Source organism: Odontesthes bonariensis, chromosome 21 (genome assembly GCF_027942865.1).
Source record: "Odontesthes bonariensis isolate fOdoBon6 chromosome 21, fOdoBon6.hap1, whole genome shotgun sequence".
Classification (NCBI taxonomy): Eukaryota; Metazoa; Chordata; class Actinopteri; order Atheriniformes; family Atherinopsidae; genus Odontesthes; species Odontesthes bonariensis.
This window is the reverse complement of record NC_134526.1, coordinates 25,304,345-25,329,758: the sequence shown is the minus strand read 5'-3', so window position 1 is coordinate 25,329,758 and position 25,414 is coordinate 25,304,345. Positions and strand designations below refer to the sequence as shown.

At 45.2% G+C, this 25,414-nt stretch overlaps 1 protein-coding gene across 1 annotated transcript in view; it reads left to right on the top strand.

Moving 5' to 3' along the window:
- Positions 1-2,900: 2,900 nt before the first annotated feature.
- prr36b (proline rich 36b) overlaps positions 2,901-25,414 on the top strand; it is a 29,068-nt gene continuing 6,554 nt past the window's right edge. Inside the window, exons 1-3 of the mRNA XM_075453310.1 lie at positions 2,901-3,200; positions 17,602-18,320; positions 18,668-18,755. Coding sequence (XP_075309425.1) covers positions 17,705-18,320; positions 18,668-18,755 — 704 coding nt within the window. The 5' untranslated portion in view covers positions 2,901-3,200; positions 17,602-17,704. The remainder of the gene's footprint in view (positions 3,201-17,601; positions 18,321-18,667; positions 18,756-25,414) is intronic.

The following is a 25,414-nucleotide window of genomic DNA, read 5'->3' as shown; positions in this document are numbered from 1 at the left end:
TGAGGTCAGTCTGCTTCAGACGAACACAAACAAAGATTCCTCTTGGAAATCTGACGAGACATGAAGCGAGACCGAGGGATCAGATGTTGTCTCGATTTTCTGGGATCAGGTGCGCGCCTTGTGTTTGTTTTCAGCTTCGAGCAATACCTTTCGACCATGAGCTCAGACTAAAAGAAAAAACCAAACAAAACCACAAAATCAAATCTCAGCGGTGCAGCATTTGGAAAGAGACGAGTGCGCCACAGGCTCAACATGAAAAGAACACCATCCAAAACAGAGAAGCACACAAAAGCCTGGCTCTTGTAGACAGGGGCGGGCGGCTGCTGGGAGCTGAGCATGCAGCGCAGCAGACAGGCAGACAAGCACACAGCCGGCATGCCCACCCAGACTGTCTCTGATGAAAAGCTCTGTTCTGGAGACGAGCACCGCACAGAGAAACAAAAGCTTTTAGAGCGATGAAACAACGCCCTTCACTATCTTATATCTAATTTCGACTGAGAGAAATACGCAGCTTAAACAAAAGCCATACATACTCTACGGGATGCTCACTGCTGTCTTTATGTCTTGCTGGTGAGCTCCCTTCAATCAGTGAGTATCTGTTCCCTCCGTGGCAGACTGAAGCGGTGGACAGGTGCATATGTTTAATCTGTCGGCCAAAAAATGTGACTTTGAAGAGAATAGATGCAAAAGAATGCAAGAGAAAGCATTTTAATTTGAATATAAGTTCAGTGAACTTGTTATGGCCGAATCAAGCCAATCAACAGGTCTGAAATGGATTGAGGATTTCTGAAGTCTTGATGCAACAGTAACATAGAAGGCGGACAATGTGGGCAACTTGATGCATGTGGTGCACCGTGTGTGTGTGTGTGTGTGTGTGTGCAGTGGAGCATGGAGAATGGAAGAAAAGAGTTTGAACAGTGGGGAGAAAGGGACATAGGGGCCTGGGGGGAGGGCAACAGACAACTGGGAGAAACTTGGACAAGAGAGTAGGGTGACTTGCAAGAGGTGACATCATCTTTAATTTGAATAATCCCCCAGCCTGGAAGGCGATTGGCTGTCCTCACAGAAAGAAGAGTTCCTCTCGCTATTCGTTATTCACCCCTTTCAATTTTGGCATGGCGGGCTGTCTGGTGAACGCTCCGTTCAAGGACTTTTACCAAGCTCAAATTTTTGAGGAAGAAAAGAAACCTGTTGGAGATTTTCCTGTGCCACTGCCCACACGTACATTCAGAGAAAAACGTGTGGTTCGACATGTTCATCGTGTTACAAACGTTTTCTTCCTTTATTTTCCCCTCAGAACATGTAAGTGTGAGGATGTGCTAGATTACGTGTGACTGCACGATAAGGCACAGAGAGCAAATAGGACAATACCTCAGTTACGATTATGCCACATAAAGCAATACTACTGAACAAGATCTAGGTGTACTCCCACCTATGGGTGCAACCTGTCATGGAGTTCCGATGAACCTGTCCAGACAGGATAACACTTCACTGGATATTGTGCTTTGCTATGCATCCAACTGTCCAAAACAAATTTGTAATAAAATAATTATTCCACAGTTTCCCCCCCACAAGATTTCTTATAATGATTAGGGTTTCACTTGGTAAATTCAGCTCTGATGCAGTCATGTGGGTTATTCTAATATCTTTGCCCCTGCTGTTTCAGTATTGATTCTTTTCATCACCTTCTAGTTTGTTTCTTTTCTGGACTCACCCGGTAACTGTTTCAAATGTGTTGATAAAAATCTATCCATACATCTTCTATACCCATTTCATGTAATTCAGGGTCATGAGGGAGATGGACCATATCAGGTATCATTAGACAAGAGGCAGGGCACACCCTTGACACGCCACCTGTCCACCACAGGGCCAATATTTGGATTTTGTTATTTGGATTGTAAAAGTACTTGCTAAATGCTATGTCCAATGTTTTCGTTGCAAACTTTGCTTTAATTTCTTATAGTTGTTTTAAAAAAATGGTAAGTATCATCTGGGGTGACAAGCAGGGGTGGTCCTAGAGGCGGGCCGACCGGGCAGGCGCCCGGGGCGGCATCACGGGGGAAAAAAAAAAAAAAAAAAAAACTATCCAAAAAAAAAACGTAGCACCTGATTGTATTTTAACTGCCTTAACCCCTTAGCATTCCTGGTGATTTGCCTGAAGGAACACCTGAAAACTGCACTTTTTCTTAAACGATCACTGTAGATTTTTCTTCCGTTGCCTATATTAAAAAAAAAAAAAGTACCATGAAACAGGCTTGTAATAGCTAAAAGGCCTTAAAGATGGACTCAAACAGTGCCAACAGGTCCTAGAAATTTTTTATTGCATATTTAATATCTGTATATCAAAATATGAGATTATACACCCTTTTCTGTATGGATATGTCTAGGCGACTTTGTACAGGGCCATTTGGAAAATGATAAAAATAATATTAAAAGTAATAAAAAAAATAATTAAGGGGGGGTTGGGGGCGCCAGCACCGGGTTTCGCCCGGGGCGTAAATCAGTGTCGGACCGCCACTGGTGACAAGTTCCCTGTTAGATGATAGAAAGTATATAAAAGACTGATACTGTCAAGTCACACGGCCTCACCTAAACACATTTAAATGTCAAAATATCTAACAGGAAAAACACAACACTAATACATTTGTATTTTTTTTTTTTGGCTAACTTGGCTTAAACGTGTGACCACATCTAAATACTATGGCGCAGCAAAGTAGGATGAAATATCTATAAAACTGAAGTTCCAGTTGTTTTTATGGTTTATAGAATAAGAATATTCAGAAGAATCCGGTGTTATGTGAGCTCCGTTTAATCACGGGTTTCACGTTGAGCTGTCCTAATTCCGACATCTCCAACAGCACGTGAAGGCAGCGGCAGCTCTCTCCTCCGCCTGTCCATCCATCCGCTCACCGGTCTGCTATCGTGTGTGTCTGTGTGTGGAGTGAAGCTAAGCGTCATTCTCCTCCTTTCTTCCTTCCAGGGTGCGCGCATCACTTGTGAAAAACGGCGCTCGAGATCCAGAAGTTTATCTGTCCTCTCGGCTCGAATCACTCCGAGATTCTCCTCTCTTCTGCCCGGTTTCGTTTTCACCTTCCTCCTCACTTTCTTCTTGTCCTGGGCTCGAGGAACCAGCCGCGGTGGACTGGCTAACACTGGGCGTAGCTGGAGAGGATTTTGCTAGCTCGCCGCTGCGCCAACGGGTAAGGTCGAGATTGTTTTAGCTTTAGCTAGCATGCTAACGTCAGTTAAAACCTCTGCCCGGCTAATTGACGTTAATAAAAAAAAAAAACGGTCTCCTTCGGAATTAATGTCACGTCTGTCGACCGTTACGGCCGCGACAGTCTCTGGTAGCGCTTAAACCGCTACTACTCGTGTTTTCACATTTTAGCACCTAACAACGCTTAGAAAACCCGATTTCTCTCTTGTGTGAATGAAAATTTGCGTTAAACACGTAGTAGGAAATGTATATAAGGTTATGTTCCAGTGTCATTTAATCATTTTGTTGGTGAGCTGCTTGGTTTCAGTGAACGTGATTCCTGTGAAAAGGCGTTGATGGGGCGGTGGCAGGCTGCGTGGTCGCTCCGGTGCTCAACAGACCGGGTAGCTTAAACTAAGACAAACAATTAATTTATCTCAACGTGCGCTCGTTTTTAACTCGGGAGGACGTGTTCCCCCTCGGTGTGGCCATTTTGTCTGCCTTTTTACCCTTAACTTTCTCTTCTTGTTCTTGTCTCCCCTCCTCCATCCTCCACCGCGTATTCCCATTGTTCTGTGATGGGCAAAGTAGTGGGAGAGCTGAGAAATGTTTCAGTCGCCTCGGGAGGAGATTTTTATTTTTTTTTTTTTTGGCGGGGGGGGGGGGGGGTTAAATATGAATATGTTCATTCGGTTTTCATTTCATCTCAGCGAAATGTAACTTTAGGGCATTTGTAGCATGAGAGAGCGACCATAGCCTCAGATGCTGAGGGGGGAAGAGTTTTTAAAAGCTGAGAGTTGTGCACAGCTGGCACAAAATCAGAGCTGATTAATGTCAGCCCCCCCTCGCCCCCCGAAAAAAAAAAAAAAAAGTGATCAACTATTGTGGTTTAAGTCTAAAGAGGTTCCCTTTCTAACTCAATTTGGGGAGTGAATACATGAGGCATTACATTTCTGACAGTAGAACAATGGGAGGAGGGGAGCACAGTTTCCAAAGCCTTACAAAAAAAAAAAGGATACACATTAAACTGCAAACATGCCAGTTCTGAAAGTCTTTATCCTTAAATCACAAGTCTATCCTCTTCCCCCTGAGGTGGCACAGACGGCAACTAAATTGTCTGAAGCCTTGTGGCCCCGGTGGGGAAAGCGTTGGCCAATAACATGCGGTAATCCACCCTGATGTTGATGTCATTCTCGGTAAATGGCATCCCAGGGCAACTAATATGAGCACTTTTAAGGGCCGGCCACGCCGGGGCTTGGAGGCTCTCCAACACTTCTAAGTCAGAAGTGGGCTAAGCCTGCAGCGAGCCCCCCCTTCTCCCAATCCCTCCTGGCGCACGGATGATGAACGAATGGCTGACTCACAGTGTTGGTGGATGAGGCAGGGAAATGACAGACAGGCGGCCTAATGCAATCATGTGAAATCGAATTTAGCTGCCAGTAAAAAGCACACTCTGTTTTAATGAAGTTATTTTAGACGGACTGCGAAAGATTATTCGTCGGAGGATGTGGATTATCAAGCGGAGGCGTCCTGTGACTGGGCAGGAATTGTCAGAAAATAAACCCCGAATAAGCAGCTGATCATTGTCATTTGAAACTCGAAACTAAAATGTGCATACGATTGTATGTGTTTTTATTGTGGCATTTGGAATAACCACAAAAATCCGATGCTCTAATCTCCTTCTCATTCGAATTGGGTCTTTCCTTCATTGTTTCATATGGATGTTTTGTCTTTGTCTTCCGTCTGTGTCAGAAGAGCCTAAATCGAAGGGCGAAGTATTCAGCTACTCGGTGTGCCGAGTATGAGAACGAAGTGCCGGCATCTGACATGGGTTTTTCAATCCGCGGTGGTGCGTACGTTTGGAAATAAAGTTCCCACTTTTGAAGCATTTAAATCAACAAGTTTTCTCACATCGGTTCATTGGTAAACTGGTTAAATTGCTATTAAATCAATAACCAACATTAAAACTCAAGAAAAACATTTGCGTATGAGCTCAAAGATGCCTTTCATTTCTTCATTTTAGCAATTTTAAAGTGACGCTTTGGTCACGTCAGGACACAAATTTAAACTCTGTGGGTGATAAATGAACTCGATTTGATTGGGAGCCTTTGCTCTTTTAATAACTGGCACCTGTTTTGAACCGGCTCATTAAATGTACATTTTAATGACCCATTTTGCCCCAGACTGGCCTCTCGAACCGTGCTTGAGCCCTGAAAAGGAAAAGGAGATTATTGTTGCATTAATAGACCTGTGTGTCAGCTTGCTCTGAACCTAAGGACCGGTGTTGGTGGTTGTGTGACTCAGAATGAAACCCACCCCCCTCCCCATTCTCTCAGCTTCTCAGTGGTGACAAGGGCGAGCCTGTGCCTCTGGTCATCGAGCTTTTTTCGGCCTGCACCCGCGGCCCTCGGCGTCATCAGAAATTACCACCATCCTCTGTAGCTCTCTTTGAATCCGTGGAAAAAACTGCACAATAGTTTCTTGTTTTGAGATTATCAACCAGCAGCAGGAGCGGTGTGTTTGGCTGAATTTCCCCTCTGTCGTCCGGGTGATTGAGGCTTAAGGAAACGGCCACGGGCACCACAGCGAGTTTGCACAAAGAAGATAAAGTGGAGATAAACTCCGCTCTCGTCTGCGCCCTCAGCCTCGATAGCCGCCTCGGTTGGTGGTGTCACAGTTGTCAGCACATGCAGTTGGCAACTGGTGGCGCAGTTTTGAGGCTGCGTTTGCCAGCAGCTGCAGCAATTTGCTGTGTTTAGACAATCTGAATTCCTCTGAGAGGAGGATGGATAATGGATGTGGTTCAGAGCCCTGTTAGTAGGCTTAAAGAACAATTCAAAATAAAAATAAAATATATATATATATATATATATATATTTTTTTTTAAGCATTCTTTTAATGGAGTGTGTCTGCTGGTGGTGCCCAGTTATTGGGTATAGTGCATTGGGTCCCATATTATGGTTTTGGAGCCTTCTTTACATTGATATTGTCTTTGTTTACCCATCAGTAGATGTGGCCAAAATGATGTCAGAGGCCGCCCAGCCTGCCTTTACCACATAGCCGCATGTGGAATGATGGGAATTTGAGCCAGACACCAGTGGTTGGCACAGTTTAATGGATTTGTTTGCTGCTGTCTGATCTGATAAATCTTTTTTTGTTGGTCATTGAAAAAGTGGTAAAAGGGGAGTTTTTAAAGATGTTTATGCAGATGTTTCGTTGTTCTATGGCCAGATGTGTGGTTTTGTGTTGCTTCTTAGAAAGCTGTATTTAATGGGCACTGATCTGGCCACCCATCCGACCTGTCTGCCGTCCTGCGAGAGATCAGATTCCATGTGGAACGTGCCTTGTTCCACTTCAAGGAGCACATAATCCTCTTATGGACTCAGTCGTTGCACTTGTACTCCGTGTGCAAGCGTCCGTAGCCCCCCGAGCACAATCTCGAAAGGGCGCCGTGAACCAGTGGGGTGCGTGTCTGCCGTCCTGTCCAGATGCTTTGGTTGGCCCGCCTCCCCCGTCTCTGTATCTGCTCTATCTGGTGTCATTGATCCAAGCCACCAGCTGGTCCTGGGCCGGCCTGATCTTATTTACCCCCAGAGAGAAGCGTGTTTGTGGGCAGACAGCCCATTATGGAGATGATCCAGCAGCTCTTCAAGTTACAAATTAGCCTTAGATTCTCTGCTGGCTCGTCTGTCATGCTTCCTGTCTATTTTTTTTTTCTGTATTTTATTTAATTTTTTTTCCCTTGCTCTCCTTGTCCTGTTCTTTCTCCATACACCCACCTTTCTTTTGTCCTCTCCTAAAACCTTGTCATTAGCGTCTCCCTTATCCCCCCAGGGGAGAGAGGTAACAGCATCAGAGGGAGCTGACATGCTAATGCACTTCCTCTGTCCGTCTCTTTCTGCCTCGGCCATCTGTAGAGCCGCCTCCTGGCTCGCCACTTTCTCCAGTGCGATCAATATCCAGAGTTGAGCTTTGTGCTGCCCTGCTGGTCGCCGCTGCGGGCGGTGGAGCTCAGCCAGGCTGTAGTAGAGCCATCGCAGTTGCATTGTTTGTGGTTGGGTTCTGTCTCTACCTTTTATTGTTTTGGGGCTGATGGACTCTCAATCCCTGCCTCCCCACAGTATTGTCTAGTTTCTGGGACATGCCGAGGCCTCTGCTACTGCCACATACACCTCCCTTGTTCCCCGTTGTCTTTCTGCCGCATCTCTCTGCCTGTGTGTCTCTGTCCTGTTTGAGGACAGTCGAGGCCGACTGTACAAGATTAGCATCTCTCTTTGTCCAGGGTTAACGAGCTCTGTCATGTGTTAATCTGCGTGTCCCCAGTGGGCCGAGTTTCCTCGAGCCTGGGCACACCGTGGCGTGGTTGTATGTTTGTTGTGCGGATCAGCTTTGACATTTGTCTGAGGAGAGAGGGTTTGAAGCCGTTTTGAGACGGTCATGATAGCCTGTTTGGCCGATGAGTGTTTTTATAAAATAATCCTGGAATTTCTTTATTTCGCATAAGTTACCACTTGAGGATGTTGTAAAGGCTCCAAACCGTCCCTGGGATTAGTGCCAGTCTGTCTGATCACATGTTTCAGTGATCCAGGTGACTGTCCCACAATCTGCTGCTGTCTCTCTCTTAAATGCCAGCAGCCAAGTAAATAAGGAGACAGATAAAGACTTGTTCCTTCCTCTCAGCGGGGACTTTGTTCTGCCGTGCTTTGTCTTTTCCGAGCATCGCAGCAGTCGTCGGCGAGACTGGAAATCAATGGGTAGGAATGACTGTGCTGCGCACCATTAAGGGAGTTCAACTGACAACAAGCCAGAAAGGAGGCAGGTGTTGATGTTTGCAGTGGCCTCGCTCTTTGTTGAGGTAGGTCCGGCCACACTGGTGCATTTTTATCTTTTAGTCGTCTTTCATAAATACGTTTCCACCCCCCTAGTTTTTTGTTGTAATTGTGGATTTTCCACACAACTGATTTGAAATGGGTTTTAAATGGCAAATATTGATTATTTAGACAGCAGGGAGGCTAATGGCTAATGTGATGTCATGTTGTTTTTGTCTTCCTGATGAAATCCAACAATTTAATTACAATTGTTTAACTTAAACATTAATTATATATATATATTGAAGATGCACAGCTGTAATATTTTGGGTCAATACTGATAGTATAAAATTAATTGGTCTAATAGCCAAAGCTGATTTGTCCCTGTTAATGTTATGGGAACGATGAGTTACACTTTATAGAAATAACTGAGCTTTTAGTCTTTGAATCTCACCGTTTTTGAACAAACACATTCATTCATACATATTTGGGGGAACTTTTTTTTTATATAACCTTTCACATTAAAAAAAGGAAAGGAGGAATAAAAAAAAGGAAACCGTCTCTGAAGACTTCTTATCCTGTTAGACCGCTACCGACTTGATGGCTTTGCAACGCTTCCGGGACCCAACAGAATGAAATGAATGTAAACCTCGTCGGTTTCAGGGCGAAATCGATGCAACATAACCAGGACACGCCAGATAACAATTGGCCACTTGCGTATTGGCTGACGTTATCTTATTTGCCCATTGGCCAGTCGCAGTCAGCAAGCTAAATACCAGCCAGTAACGACGTCAGACTGATTATATCTGCGAAATCCTTCAATAAATCCACTGTCTCTGAAGCGTACTTATTTCAAATGAACTGCATCTAAGCGGTTGATGTCTACAAGTGATCAAAAAATGAAATGTTGTCCGAAAAGGAAGGAAGAATGAAGTCTTAAGTGCACAAACAGCATTTATCAGCAGATAGCAGCATCCCCTTCTTTCTGAGACAGGAGAGACTTTTCTAATCAGATCAGCCCAATAAGTGATTAATATTTCCATCCTTAGAGCTGCTGGATATGAGCAAAATCCTAAAGGCTATTACATAATGACTGACATTGTAGAACCTGGCAAGGAGTGAGTTTGGGCCTTTAGGGAAGGCTGATGGTACAACCCCCCCAGAGAGTAGAAATTGAAATTTGCTAAACAGTTCCATCTTACTCTTGGCACAGATTCAACAGTGCCACAGAGTATAAATGCATCATTTGACTTGTTGGAGCAGCAAAAAGGTACCTTGATGTTACTGATGTGTCACAACAATCCGTCTATAAAGCGCCTGGTTGCGTTATTTGTCAGATCTCTGAACTTTCCTTCCAGTGTTGTGGTGGAACTTTGGCTTTTTCTTCTCTGTTCCTGGCTCGCTGCTCGCTCATCCCTCCCATGGTCTGCGGGGAATGCTGCGGAGAGCGAGCGGGCGGGCTTTGTTTTGCAGCTTGCTCGCGTGAAGGACTGAGGCGACTTCCTGACCTCAGCTCGGGGGTGTTTGGGAAATGCGAGAGCAGCGATTAGCATTTAATTGATGGAGGCAGCAGCTCCCAACCTCCAGCTGGATTGAGCTCGGTTGCCGCGTTCCTTCCAGCTCCCGAACGTCATTTCTGTTCCTGCACGGCTGTGCTCCTCTTCTCATCTCGTGGATGGGGGCTCTTGTGTTCTGGCGGGCTCAGCAGGCCAAACTGTCGTGTATTAAAGCTGAAGAGGAGCCGGTTAAATGTAGTGAACAGACATAACTTCCTGTTATAGACGGTCATAATGAGAAAGTATATGGGAACAATATATATCTAAAAATGTGGACATTTCTGTTCTCTGTCCTGTCTTGTTTCTTAATATCTCTGTGTTCATATAATTCTGACTGATGCCTGTAACTGTTGCAGGTGCTTTGCCAAGATTTGGCTGACTATATGAAGCATTCATCAATGGGGTCTCTCTGCTGTATATCTTTACTTTTATTGATAAGTGCCAGCCATCTTGTGCCTACTGTTCTGTGCTGCATGTTCCTGTTCTAGTCTACAACCCATCATCCGTATCACATCTACATTTACAAATATGCCTACCCAGTTAATTCCAAATTCCCAGCCAGCCACAGCCGGTCCCTCGTAAGGGACTCGTATAAATTCCGCAGCTGACATGGCGGTAAGATTTATATGCAAAGATGTGCGGCCTATCAGTGTTTTTTTGGGAGTGGGGATTCATAATTTCATTGTGTTTATGTTGAAACTGGGGCGACTATTTTTAAAAGAAAGTAACCAAAACCCAGATATGACACACATATTTTTATAGTTGTACATTTTGGCTTTGTAAAACCTACTTAAAACCATTTTTTATAGACCTTTTGCAATTATTTTTCAGATCAAGTAGTGGGAAATCACCCTGTGATTGGCATTTCTAAACGAATACCTGCACAAGTCTAAATATGTAAATGAGTCCAGAGTTAAGGGAGCGCTTGCAGAGCCCGTTAAACCCAGCTGACTGACAGGGATAAGGAAAGGATTCTAAAAGAGGGAATTCAGCTCAGAGTGTGGCAAAATATGTTGGTTGGTTGTGTTTCACATTTGAAGCAACTGGTCGACCGAGGAAGACATATGCCTGGAAATATCTTTTAAAAAAAAATCCCAGCAAACAACTGGGCAGAAACCAGCTGAAGGAAAGCCAAACGTAAACCATCACTAAACAGAAGAGAAGAAGGTTCCAGTGGGCTGAAGAGCATCTAAGAGGCGTTGGTACATGATATTTATGTAGATTACATAATGTTTAAAGATCTAAATGTCTGTGTACTCCATCGGCTGAATGTAAACTATGCTGCATCCCACTCAACCGGCAAGGGAAGTCACACGGCAGCCTTCACCAGCAGCCAGAGGAAGGAGGAGTGTTTATTAGCAGTGTTAAAGAGCAAACACCAAAGCTCTGTGTTTTATGTCTGCCCCCTTTTGTAGAGATAAAAAAGCAGCCGATCGCAGGGTCAGAGGCCGTCGCATGCTTGTTAAAAATGCCTTAAAAATCTGATCTGACTCCCCCACAACTTCCTGTCCCCCGCTTAAACCGGCAGGCCTCTCGCAGAGAGAATAATCGCGCCTTGAGAAATTCAGCCAACTTTGGGCCGATTCATGTCGGCGTAAACGGAGGGGTTGCCTTGTCCTCACAAGCTCGCTATCTTTTTCTCTTTGGCCGTCTCCACCACCCCGCCCCGCCCCGCCCCCTCTACCATCAGCACCGCTTCCTTCCCTCACAATCTCTCCCTTATTTAGAGCAGGCCCCGAGGATAGAGGAGGACTCACAGAGCGCGCGTGCACGCAGTTGTTGTGTCGTGAAGGCAGTTGTTTTTCCCCAACAGCAGCTCATACATGCTGTCGGACAGTCGGTTGGCTTGAGTAAGGGAATGAGAGGGGTGCTGTGATGTTTCATCGATGGCGGGACAGAGTTTGATGCGAACACGCATCGCGGCCCTCGAGCAGATTTGACATTAAGCTAACGTTCAGCCCAATTACCCGCACAGCGGATTAGTCATTTGAATTTGCATTATCAATCGCCGCTGCCCTGTATCATTTAGAAGAAAATCTGATTCAGAAATGTGACCGCTGGCCTCTAAGCAGCTCTGACAGTGTCACCTCAAGCTGTATTTTGCTGCCCCCTCCCTGCACACACAGTATCAAATCATACTCAGTACCCCATTCCTGTTTGAATATGCCGAAGACTTGATTATGTCGAGACAGTCGGAAAAGCTTTGAATCCCCAGAAGAGCTGGATGCCTTCCAGTTACTGACAGTGTTGGTCTAAACATTGTAGTATGGCTGAAACACAAGTGTGAGCATCGAGACGTTTATGTTCATGTCTTAGGAAGGGAGGATTCCACGGAGGGTGATCTCACCTTGCAGAGTTGGCTCGTCCATCGTTAACTCACTACTTGAGGCAGAAATCACAGCAGAGGTAAACAACACGGCATTTGCTCAAAAGCAACTGGGGTAGAGAAATTGTTGACAAAGCAGAAACATTCTAGATATAAATGGCGGTCGAGGAAATGGGAAGTATGTGCCGTGTTTATGGCTACACAAATATAGTCTCTGGAAAAGCGATGTCTGCAGCTTAATATGCAGGGTTGGTGGGCGGTGGACAGTTCTGCTTGTAGTGGAAGGGATGGTGTGTAGTCGTGCATCGGCAGCCTTTGCTTGCATGTGAATGGTGTCGTCAATAGACTACAGTCAGCGGGTTCCCAAACTGAGCACGAATGCAAATATATGAACTTTTAACATGTGAACCTACTTGTGAAATGGAGTCTCTGGTGTTTCCTGGCTCTTCTGATCCTCTGCTCTGACAAATGCTTTTTTTTTTCTTTGTGCAGATTAGTGTTTGTAAGGGTTTCCTTTGTTTTCAGTCAACGTGTAGCTCATCGTTGAGGCTTGCAGGGAATTTGGAGTGGGACGCTGCTTGGAAGCGGCATCACAATGACTTGGACAGATTGTGAAGGCCAACAAACACATTTTTGCAGTCGGCTGCATTTACACCACAGAGGGAGGAAATTCCATGTTTACATAGAAAGATCAGCCAGATCTAGATGGTTGAAACAAGCCACCTTTTCCCTACTTTTTTTTTTTCTTCCCCTGTAATGCTTTTGTGATCTTCAGGTTTAATGTTCAGCTGAATGCTCGGATAACACTGTGGACCCTTTCACCAGACTGTAGCTAAGTCCATGACTTCAGCACCTTAACCTGTGGTCGGTAGATGCCTCGGCTTCTGCAGCACTTGTGCGTGGCCGGTCCGAAATGCAACTTCTCTGTGATCTACTAACATTATGCACAGTTATGACCATGGCCAATTGATTTAAATAGTAATTATGACCATTGCGATCTACCAAGAGCTATCAGAAATCATTAGCCACGTCTTTAGTTTATTTAGTTGAAGCTGCTACTCTGGAATTGTTCTTTAGGACTTCTTTTTGACGTCTTGGGGAGCCTCATGCTCATTCGGGCATGCGACTTCTGCTCTCTTTCTACTCTTAAATCAGAGCCAGAGATGCTATTCAATTTCTGCGTAATTTTTTTGAACGGACTGGGGTGTAGCTGCTCACTAGCGAGTCAGGTTTCCCTTCCTTATTCCTTAGCCAAGCAAACCTGAGGCCATCTTTTAAGAAGCGTGAAACGGAGGATAAACTAGGCTGTGTTGGTGGCACCAGAGGTTGGTAGCGAATCAGTAGGAAGAGCAGCTGTCCTAACTGGAAACTCGAGCACTTTTGTTGAGAGGGAAAACCAGAAGATATCTGGATATCTGCAATGAGGAAAAATGGACAGAGCTCCTCTTCAGAAAGTTGCTTTAATTTCTGTGGGTGTTTTGGATCATATAGCATGTCTGGGGTCAGGATGCCAGAACCTTCAAAAAGCTAAAAAACAAAAACCAAATAAGTTTTACCATTTCCATTTCCCTTTTTTCTTAATTCACTTCCTGTCAATGCGAATCAAACCCAGCAGACCAGGCCGCTGTCACCCAGCATCACCGCACATGCTGAATGTGTTCCACACTTGAGTCCTGTTCCTTGTCCCGGTAGCTCGAGAGGTGCAGCGAACGTAATCATTCATGACGTCAGAGGAGTTTTAGATGGCTGACTGCTGTCATTAATATTTACCCGTTCCTTTGTTTTACAGCGGCACTTTTGTGTTCTTAACATTTGGCGCCGGGCCTCCGGTGAAATATGTTTTTAAATGGGACTAATGTGGCTGACGCATCCATCTGTCTCAAATCGCAGCGCGTTATGTCTCAGATCATTAAATACACTCTTGTGGGTTGAAATGCCAGCTCGCTTCTCCCCTCTAAGTCTCAGGCGGAATCTGGGTTTTCCTTTGAGGAGCACTCAAACATTACGACGGTGTGTTTGACTTTGAAGCATTTCTCTTAAGCTCTGAATAGGTGCGGAAGGCTGAACAAACCAAACGTGCTTTCTCTGTACGAGTTGTGCTCATTTTGCCCATTTAAACCGGCGTATTTGTGTTGGATGGGTCCCACTCTGTGAAGAATAAAGAGGGGGGGAAAAAAAGTGGATTGTTGTCCCGGTCTGCAGCCTGTTTTTGCTTACCGCTGATAGATTGTCCCGATGACGTGGGTCAGAGTGTATGAGCCACAGAGCTGGAGAAAAGTGCAATCTCACAGCTGTCTAGAAGCTTGCAGGAGGAAAAGAAATGTTCCTCTGGCTTTGGATACACAGTCAGGATTTATTACTCTCTTTAACACACATATTCCAGCAGTGTTAGGTACTTTGGAGAGGAGCAGACTAATGAATGGTCAGGTCAGACACTGTGGAAGATCAGGACCGAGACGCAGTCTTAAAGAGAGACCGGGGAATTGGGCTTGAGCAGTCTTATTTCCTGGTTCATTTTGTGGTTAAATTAGGTTTTAGTCAGCACATCAGCATGACAATAGAAAAAAAAGATATTGCTATAATGGTTAGGTATTAAGTATCTACACATTTAAACGTGCAAAGTCTTATGAACTCGAGCGTCTCATTCCTGGACAGCCGGATGGAATCGCTGCTGCATGTTTAAGCTCAACTCCACTGAAATGGGGCCTCCTTTCTCTTCCTTTTAATGAAACGAAGGAAAAAGTGTGTTAAGCCAATCTCTTTGCCACCCGTCCATCCACGGCCCTGCCCCCCTTTTCATTACAGCTGTGCCCAGTTTGTAACACGATTAAACCAACTGTCCATAGTTTGTGGGCCGTCCTGGCATTTAAAGCCCCCCTGTGAGCGACGGGTGCAGCCCGAGGCACTTTTAGCAGCTTCCCGTCAGGAAATTTTGGGTAGCAGCCTGTTGCACTAGCTGTGTGTATCTGCTCTTTTGTGGCATTCGGGATCCATGGATCCGTTTTTTTTCCCCCAGTCTCGTTCGTTCGTTCGTTCGTTCGTTCGTTCCCCCTCTGGCCCTGCTCAGCTGCTCCAGCCATCTGTGCAATGGCAAACAGAGAACAGAGGGATGGACGGAAAGCAAGAGCAAAGGGGGGGGAGGAAGGAAATCAGGGGAGGGGGGGTTGGGAGAAAGGGAGGATCGGTTGGGAATGAATGGAGGCCTTTGGAAGTATAAGATTTAGTCTGGAGGATGATTAGAGGATGGTCAAAGAGGGACATAACATGATGAAGTGTATGCAGGAATTGTTTCCACCAAGCCAGCAGCATAAAGATGACGTCTGTCCTCTTCTGCAAACAGGCTGAGGCTGAGCATAAGTTCAGGGCAGTGGAAACTGGGATGACTTGTGATGTCTGGATTTTAAAGTCGGACCGGTAAACAGCAGCCAACAGTGAGCTCATGTTACGTCTTGTTTTCCCCCGTCTCTGTGCTCCCCGTCTCTCCCAGCTTGCCTTTCTGTTCCCATGCTCCACAGGCCAAGCGTCTTCCTCTGGGCTGGCCTCTGCATTGCCTGGGTGTTTGTCTCACCACTTGGCCTTCTGCACAGCCAGCTCCTCACTCTGTTTGTAAACTCTTAACAGGCCAGTTTCCTGCTACCCACCCACTTCCCCTTATGCGCTATATTCAAGCTTCCATATTTAAGGCGCTGGGAAAACAAACTATGACGGATGTGGACAGCGTATGAAGCCTTTTATCGCAGATTTATGAGACTTGTATGTCACATGTCCTGTTTCTAAGCACTCTGACAAACCGTGTTCCTGTCTTTAGCGTTATTGCCTATATTTTACGCATCTTGACCTAGTAGGCAGATGCGTCCGAGTCATTTCCCCACCTCGTGCTGCTTTTCTGTTTATAAACCTGAAGTGGGCTTTATTGACTTTTCTCGGCCATTGAACAGTCGAGGGTGTTAACATTATTACAGATGGCATTTGCATGTGTGCTTGTGAAATCTTTTCTGCTATCCTAGAAAACCGATTCCATTTTGCATCAAGAAAATTCTCCTCAAAGCAGCCACTCAGGCCAAGTGTGTCACAGAAGGGGAGGGGGGGGGGTCTTGCAACTGCAGTGCAGTTGGCATCTATATTAATGTTGGCTATTTGTAGAAGAAGTTGTTTCTGTAGTAGACATGTTGCCCTTCTCCGGCCTCTGAGACCTCACTCAGTGCTCCCACGCTGATATTAAAATGCGTTTTTCTGTTTTTTTTATATAATCGATCCTAAGAATTCCCTCCAGGCATGACTCATAAAGCTGTGAAATAATCTGCTCAGCTGTCACACAGCTGTGTTGGTGTCACAGATCAGTCTTCCATCGGTTTCCAAAAGGGTCGGGAGGCCGTAACCGATGGAAAAGTCTCCACTGAAGAGCGGGACAGAGGTGTCGGATGCGGTGGAAATTGAGAGACGGCGTTGCTTTTTCTGAAACATTTCTGTTTGTTTTTCATGTCTCGTTTGACGTCAGGAATATTCTTTAAAAAAAAAAAAAAACACAGTGTGAACAGAGGCAGTTTACCACTGTGTTGCATCATCTCTTCATTTAGCAACACTCCACCAGTGTCTCGGAGCTGTGGAGACCAGTTGCGGTAGCACTGAAAATGAAATACTACCCCCATCCTTTCCCACCCTTGCATGATTACAGGACTCCGGTTGTCCGTCATAAATTAGCTCGAGCCCAGAGAAGGTGGCTGCAAATCTGAATATTTGGAACTTATTTTGAAACCCATTGCTTGCGTTATATTCATATAACATTTCTTTTAAAGCAATTTTATGTAACTTCTCAAAAAGCCCATTATGGAGCTCCCCCTACAGGCTTGGAGGTAATGTACGGTTACGACACTGTCGTAAATACAACACCCATACAACAGGAAAATAGTTTTCCTCAGTTATAACAAACTAGCGAGTCACTTTCCGAACACAGTGAAACATCAAGCAAGTACAACACAGCACAAAGCATGGCAGCAAATAAGCTACTTACTAATCCAGCAGAAAGGTGGCTAGCTCTGAATCGAACTTGTATCCAAATGTTTCTTTCAGCTCTCGCCAACGAGTAAAAGCTGTTCCGAGAGCAACTGTAGTCCGGTCTCTTGCTTTGTCGGCCTCTCTCTTTCTCTTCCTTGCTTCATCAGTCAACGCTTCTTCTGTTTCTTTGGTGCCTCTTCCATGATGATCGTACTGACAATGTTGCGCTAGCTTAGCCTTATACCTGGGAGCGTGAGAGGGGTCTATTTGTTTTTGCGGTAGGTGTGCCAGAAAGCAAGTCGAAGTACTTCCGCCTCAGCTCCTGGGCCCGTCCAGCAAAGTTACATAGCGCAGTTATTCCAACTCAGACCCCCGAAGGGCATAGGAGACAGGCCAATCGTAATATCAACACTCATTCTAGCCGCACAATTTTTTTCAAGCTGTTATTTTAAGGTAGAAATGTTACATAGTGTTGCTTTAAGCAGGATTGATTGAAAGAACATATTTTTTAATATTTCTGCACACATTCGGTTGATCTCCTAACTCTTTATGGCATGTAAGAAATATTTTTTTCTGGTAACATTGCAAGCAGATGGAAGTTGATCTTTTATCTGATTCCTAAGGCTACCAACATTCCTGGTAGGAGAGACTGAGAGCAGCTTTTCATGCCTGGTCTTGCTGCTGACTGACTGTATCTTTGTGTATTTTCTCTCTTTCCAGACTAACCCTTCGCTGTCTTCTGGAACGCGCTGGAGTTGTGACCATTCTGCGAGAAATCAGTCGGCCCTGCCCTGCAGAGACGGAACACGACCATTCAGGGGAGATGAAGCCGGATGGGGTTGCCACGGCAGCGCTGGAGCCAATGGAAACATTGGAATCCGATCCAGTAAATGAGGCGGCACCGCCCATAGAGCAGGAACCCAACCAGGCAAGCGTTCCAGTTGAGGAGGAGATGCTACAGCAACAGGCCGGTCAAGTGGAGCCACAGCCTAACCTGGCCAAGGAGACCCCAGCTGCCAAGCCCACCAGCAAGAGCTCAGGAGACTCCAAAGCCAAGCCTGCCAACAAGGGCACAGCCAAGACAAAGCTCACCACCACAAGCTCCCCCAAGACCCCACCTGGCCCGCGGTCAAACACATCTATGAGTCGCATCTCTAACGGCAAGCCTCAGACTAATGGCACAGCGAAGAAGACTACACCTGCTGCGGAAAAAAAGAGCGCCCCGACTTCAGCCCCCTCCAAAAAACCAACTGGGACAGCTGGGGCCCCAGCTTCCAAGAGCACCGCTAAAGTGGGTGAGAAGAAAGCGACGGGGACCGGCCCCGCCACCAACGGTGCAAGGCCAACAACCGGAGCACCGGCAGCCAAAAAGACACCATCAACAACCGCTAACGGTGTTAAATCCAACACCTCTGCAGCTGCCGCTAAAAAGCCTGCAGGTCGGTGACATTTTTTCATAGTATTCTCAACTTTTAGACCTTTTTTTGACGATGAGGGTAATTCATAAAGTCTCCTGTTTGAGAAATAGCACAAAGTTATTAGGAAGTAGGACATCTAAAATGAAATGTGTGCTTTGTTGTGACACGAAGATAGCTGCTCACTGAACGAGTTTAGCGTGTATATTAGTCACGCCCGAGTGGCTGCTGCTAAACTGTAAATGCATTTGCCCCAGATCTTTGCATCACTGTACAAAAGACACATCTGCCTGACCTATATAAGTGCAACATGCTACTATATGCTTCCCATTAAAACAATGTTCCCACTGTATTCTCTATTCATTCTCTAGCTTCCAAGCCTTCATCTGCAACTCCCACCAAACCAAGCTCCGTTGCCTCACCCAAACTTGATAAGCCTCCCATTTCCAAGGCAACAAGGTAGGAGTGACATTTCAGCACTACTGAAGCCTCAACATTGATGTGCAAACAACACGCGCATTTTTTTTGTTAATGTTGTAGTTGTTTAATTAGTCTTCTTCTCAGACATGGAAGAATTGTTCAAAGTGGGCGAAAAAAGGGGAAAAAAAACAACCTTTCCAATGACTTGTTGCAACTTAACGAAGTTTCTCCAGAACATTTGCAAATCCGAATAAATGACCAGATAGACGAGACGCCGAGCGATTGCGACATGAACCTGCTCGGTGCCGACTGAAAAGCAGTTGGTTCCAAAGGCTTCGCTTGGCTCGGGGTTCAAAGAGGACGCCGTTAAAAAAGAACACCCCGCAGGAGCGAGGGCACAATGATCCCCCACATAGAGGCTTGCCGAAGCCCGGCGTAAGTAGGCCGGCAACTAGCCAACATCGGAACAAGCCTTAGAGGAATGCCTCACAGGGTTTCATCAGTGCTAGCGTTATCCAGCTTTATTAATAAAACAAGCTTTGGGAGCGCTTTAGAGAGGAGCGGAGGTGCACGGAGAGCAAGAGAACACTCTCAGTGGTGTAGTTCCTTCAGAGCGAACACTTGTTTGCCTTTCTGTCTGTGTGTGTGTGTGTTTTTTTTTTTTTTTGTGTGTGTGTGTGAGATCAGATCAGCTTGTGTTCCTCACCTGAGTCACACTGTGTCCGTGACGTTGGGTCCTGCGGTGACTTGGCTGTACACCAGGAGAGTTGGCTGAAGGAGGCCTTTGTCTGAGACGCTGATGATCCTGATCTCGAAGCCTTTGGGAGTCTCTTGCTTGACTTTGTTTGTTTGTTTGTTTGGGAAAGCAACGGCCTTACTGATATGTCACCATTTTGGCAGGCCCGTGTGTGCACACAGTGTTCAACGGGAGCGTGATCGGATCATTCGCGAAAACAAACATGTGCTGACGTTTAAAGTTAGATTTAAATTTTTTTTGGGTGGTGAAATCTTGATACATTTGAATTCACCACTCAGAAGCTGTTTAGTTGATCCCAACAAGACTGAACATAGCAGGGAACAGTTAAGCTGCCCTCTAAGTTAAGTTAACAAAATGTGCCTACCAGTACCTCTAAAGCTCAATAATAACTTGTTATATCTTATATTATTATCCCTACTAAAAACAAAATGTGTAAAAACAACATCTTGCTTTTTTTCCCTTTTTTTCCCTTTTTTTTTTTTTTTTTTTTTTTTTAAAAGCTGTTTAAAGAAGTTTTTATGTCCTCCGTGAACACAGAAGCTTTGGACAGTTTCCCCACTTTCACCCTCCAGGCTGATCCAAATGACCCGACCTCCTTTCATTGCTTTGTACATAAAGAAAAAAAAAAGTACTATGAGTACTCTAGAGTACTATGACTGATATGTACCTCTAATGTTACACAACAAGTGGCTAATCACAATGAGAGATGTGTTTCAGTTCCCTTCCCCCTCCCTCCACTCTCCTTGTGCCCGGCGTAGCAGCTGGATTGTGGAGATTACACTCAGATTACAGCTTTATACAATGGTTGATGTGCAAACAGCTCATTAAAAAAGAATTATACAAGGTCACGTTGGTAATCGCTCGAGACGTGCCGAACACTCACTCCACAACCTTTATGTCCCGGTGATGTCATTTCCAACTACTGACAAAGTTCACTGTGTTTCCCCAAGTTGTTTCTCCTTCCATCTATCCCCCATTCTGTTGTTTTTTTTGCCTCATACTCGTATCAACAAATGTCTCACTCAATTTATCATCTTGGTACGCAAAGGTAAACAAGCATATATATTTTGCTGCAATAGACCGGATGACGAGGACGCTACGAGCAGCAGTGACGACAGGCCTTCTGACAGCACCGTGTAGCCTGGAAGGCACACTTTGTGTAGTGTGTGCACGTCAACATGTGGATCTGACATGTGCCGTAAATCTCAGCTTTAATTAGGTTTCACCCTTTTTTGCCTCCCTCACTTAGCCGTTAATTGAAGCCCGTTACCAGCCGACTGGGGGAGAGCTGTGTGTCTCTCTGTTTATCTTGTTCCGACGGTTCTTTTGATTCGATTCCATCCAAAGCCGGTTTCAGTTCTCCGACAACTGAAAGTGTCGAGCAAACGCGGGTCCACCGAGGTGGCATCAATCTGCTTTAAAGTGACACAAATGGTTCCCTTATTTTGCCAGAGGTTTTAGCGGAATCGAATTAGGTTTTTATAGTTGCGGCCGCAGGGGGACTCTTTATTAGAAGTCCTCTTTTGTCACGCTGAACCTTTTAACGTTGACAGTATGAAAGCTTCCCTTATATAAATGCAGCCTTTGAAACTGTCCCGATCTACTGATACGGTTCCAACCGGCTCACTTCGCGATCGCAGCACAGAGCAGCGTAGCCGCAAACGAGCTAAATGTGGCCGGCAGTCAGAAGGCTGTCCGGAAACGACGCAAACACAAGCACGTTATCTGTTTAACGTTGTGTGGGAGACCCTGCTTTTAGTATAATAAGGGCATAAAAATGAGCCGAGGTGATTGAATTATTAGCCATTTATCTGTATGACAAATAGTTGTCTACAAAACTTTCAGAATCATGACGGCCTTCAGGAGCAGACGACACACAACAGTGAGGAAGAGTCGTTAAATCATGACGTGTGGCTAAATCACATCATTGTGGTTATATATCACCGCTGGTGGCTGCCCCCCCCCCCCCAACAATCAGGATAATCTGTAAAGAGCTATTACTCCAGAAAATTAAGGCAGCGTGTACAACCCGCAAGTCCGCTGTTGTGCTTTTTTCCTTTTGATAACATTATATTTTCTTTGCACTCTGGCACAAAGCAGGGGAAATGTTGACTGGATTGGACGTTAGTGTATCCGTTCGAACAAAAGAACCCAACAAACCTAAACAAATTGAAGAAGTGTTTTGGCATCACGTGACTCCTTTTGGTTGAGAGATTCCAGGTCATTTCCTCCAGTCAGTCGAGATCAGTGCAACTTGGGAGTTGTTCGTATATAACGAAGGCGTTATATGACATTCTTAATGAATTTATATGAATGGAGTTTTTTTGTTTTTTTTAATTTTTTTTCCCCCTTCACACACCCTGGCTTCCTCAGCCCTGGGTCAGCTGTAGCTCGGAAGGAATCGCTGCCATCTGCCAATTTTCGGCGGTTTGAACGCCGGCTTCTCCAGTTTACGTGGACCTGAGCAAGAAGCTTAATCACACTTTGCCTCCAAAGTATGAGGTTGATGGAGGAAAAGGCATGTAAGATTGTATAGACTAATACGCACTGTGTGTGTGTGTGTGTGTGTGGCTCATAGAGCAAAGGTCCTCTGAGTTGTAAAGAAGAATAGAAAAGCACTTTATAGATTCTGTCCTTTTTGGCCCTGCAACAATCGTAGCTCAGTCCAGCACAAAAATTAAATTTAAAATTAATATTTTTTGGTGGTAACGGTCCAGTCGGCTGTAAATTACAAAAGCTCAGTAAATTCATCACGTCGGTGCGATTCAGTTAAATACCCCCTCCCCCCAGGTCTAATTTTGTGTTCTGAAAAGGAAGCTCCCATAAATACCAATGCAACAGCACCAGGCGCAAAGATTACCGTGTTAACCATCTCGGGTTCTGACTTACCACTGCGCCTAGTTGGCAAATATCGACAGTAGTAAGGGTTTAATCAATGCGTGTCCATGTGTGTATGTATGTATGTGTGGTGCTTCTGCTGTTGGAGGCTGATTGCACACAGCATGCAGCTTGTATCTTCTACACATGCAGCAGTGCTCACATCCAAGCATGAGTGTGAATATCTACCAGTTTTTGGCCTTCACTGGCAGCTGCAAAGAGAATCCCTGTTGCACACTGACAACAGTGATTGTACAGAGACTGTATAATGTGTACGTGTAGTGCTCACGGTTGCCTGCGCTGGAGGAACAGCAGCCAGTTAGAATGCAGAGCACGTGTTCATTTGCTGGTATGATACTCGGTACGATGTGGAGGTAAAGGGTGAGGGAAGCGCATATGCCGGCTCGCTGGACACGTGGTACGTGTGCACGTGAAACGATTCTGATCTCCCGGCCGCCTTTCTATCCGCGGATGCAGAAGAACGGTTGCAGCGGATTATGGAAGCTGCACAGCTGAATAAGTCATGTAGTCCCCGCTGAGCTCCCATCACGGAGGCATTCGGGTTGTTGGTGCAGAGAGGAGAGAAAGACGCAACGAGGTTGGGAAGGGAAGGCGGGTATCAGAGCGGAGGAGTCATTTCCCCGTTTCAGAGGATAGGGAGAGGGTTTCTGGTCGTTAATGGACAAATGTGTTCCCACATTAGTCATGCTGTTTTTCTCAGGGACGGTCCCTCAGGGATGATTTATTTTTATTGGAGTGGATTGAATGCGGCCCTCGTGATCTAACAAATTACAGCTAATGTAAGGGCCCAACGCTGGTGGGTGCACCGCTCAGCGGTCCGTCATGAAGCAGGCGACGTGTTGCACAAGGCCGTAAATCTTCCTTTCCTTTTATGGGTGCGGCAAGCGACTGTGCGATGCAGTCTTCCACTGGCATGATTACATTGGGGTGCAGCTGCAGAGCCAATTACTAAATGGATTTAATAGGAATGAGTTGGAGCGCGGGACAGAAGGCAGTACATCACTGACTGTCAGACAAAGACGTTTTTGGTCTTTTCAGTCATGCTGCAGACGTGGCAGATGGGATGAAATGGAATATTACAGAAAAAAAGCTTTCAGGCTAATAAGGCTTGTATCAGCCCTTCTACTTTCAAAAAGAAACTCAGCATAAAAAAAGTTTGTCCCTATATTAAACCCACATTTAGCTACAAAGTTATTTTTTCAGATTTCAGTGTGAACCGATCCGTTTGCGCAAAAAAAAACAACGACGTCACTAGATACAGGAAACCAAGCTCCTCGCTGGTCTTCCGCTGGCTAACATCTGCGCTCGTGTCCATCGTGTTTAGAAAAGACGGACCAAGACCCGCAGCGCAGAATTGTGACAAACGTTGACCGAGAGTGATGTAGAAGTGGCAGGAATTCCAATTTGACTATACAGACCGAGGTCGTAGTGCCAAAAATCCGACTCGTATTTGATTTGACCAGACGCTGAAGTGGCCCCGGGTCAGAATTGAGTCCAATGCGATTTGTGCCGTTCACACTGTCATGAAAAAAATCAGGTCCGAGTCCCATTTGAGCAAATAAATCAAAGTTGGACCACTTTTTTGGAAGCTTGCTACAACTGTGATGTGGAACATGGCAACAAACAATATCAACATTCAGCTTTGGTGACAGGAAATGTGATCAGGCTCATTTAACAGGCTCACAATCCCGCCTCCATATTTGTGCTGTTTAATTAAAACAGCATCATCTTTAATACGCTGCTCGTCTTTGGCGGAGGCAGCTTCTTTTTTTACCATAATTGGTCGGCTCTGCTGCAGGGAAGATGCCTCCCCTTCGTGCTTTGCTTTTCTCTTACTTCCTCCATTTACCCTTTCCGTGGGTCTCATTATTCAAATTGCAGCCTTTGTCTTGTTGCATCACAAGAAAAGGAGCAGCAGCAGGCAGCCATGTTTAAACTCAGCTATTCCTCCACAGCTCCGGTGACCGCGGACATGCACACCTGCCACAAAGCTCAAAACATCATCACTTTTGAGTATTTTGCCACACGCATCAACACTCCTGTATCTACCAGCTGTCGGAGTCGTCTGATTTTTCAGCTTCGGCGCTTCTCTGGGCGTTCTATTCACCATGGATGTTATCCCCCATTTTTCTCTCAGCAAGTCCTGTGGTGACATGTAAACAATGAACACAGCTTCTCTCCGTTAATAGCCCTTTGACTTAAATGTAGGCCCTGTCATTTAAACGCTGCAATAGATCTGACAGTCCTCTCAGTCATTCAGATGCAGTGAACTTAATTACAGAACGGTGCATTGTTGTCTTCAGGCCTCCACACCCTGGACCAGTTTAGTTGGACTGCTTCTAATCTCAGAGACACAAGGTGTCTTTCTGCTCCGGGCTGGGTCTTTATTGGTACCCAGGAATGGGGCAGATAATGAAGATGACGTGTGCAGTGAGATTATTATCTGCTCCCCTTTTGTCATTATTCAGTTCAGTTGGAAAAAAACGTTGGCATTAATAAACAATAGATTAGGCTAAATTGAGACCAAATGAAAAAGTTTTACAATATTCTTTTGAATGTAAATGTATTTTATTTATATAGCCCTTTACAGACAATCCTTACGATGTACCAAAGTGCTTTACAGCAGGTAATAAATAAAGAGAAGAATAAGTAAAAACAAATAAAAACAATAAAAGAACAGTGAAATCAATAAAATACAACAAAATCAAATAAGTTAAAATAAGATAAGTGTCATCATGAATACTGGTCAAAGCTTAATATACACAATGGAACAACTATTAATGCAGATCTAACGAACAGAATCTCTTTCTTTTCCAACACTCAGATATGGATCTTTCCCACTTGCTTTGTCTCCATCTCCCTCTTGCTTTTTTTTTTCTTTGTCAGTGACCTGATTAATTTCCAGCACTCGTTAAACTCCTCCTGCCCTCTTGGCTTATCCGTATTCCTTTTATCACGCAGATTACTTCAAAATGCTCTCTCCGAACATCCCATTAGCATACTTCATATCTGATGCCAGTCTTTATCGTTCAAATTCCTCTCA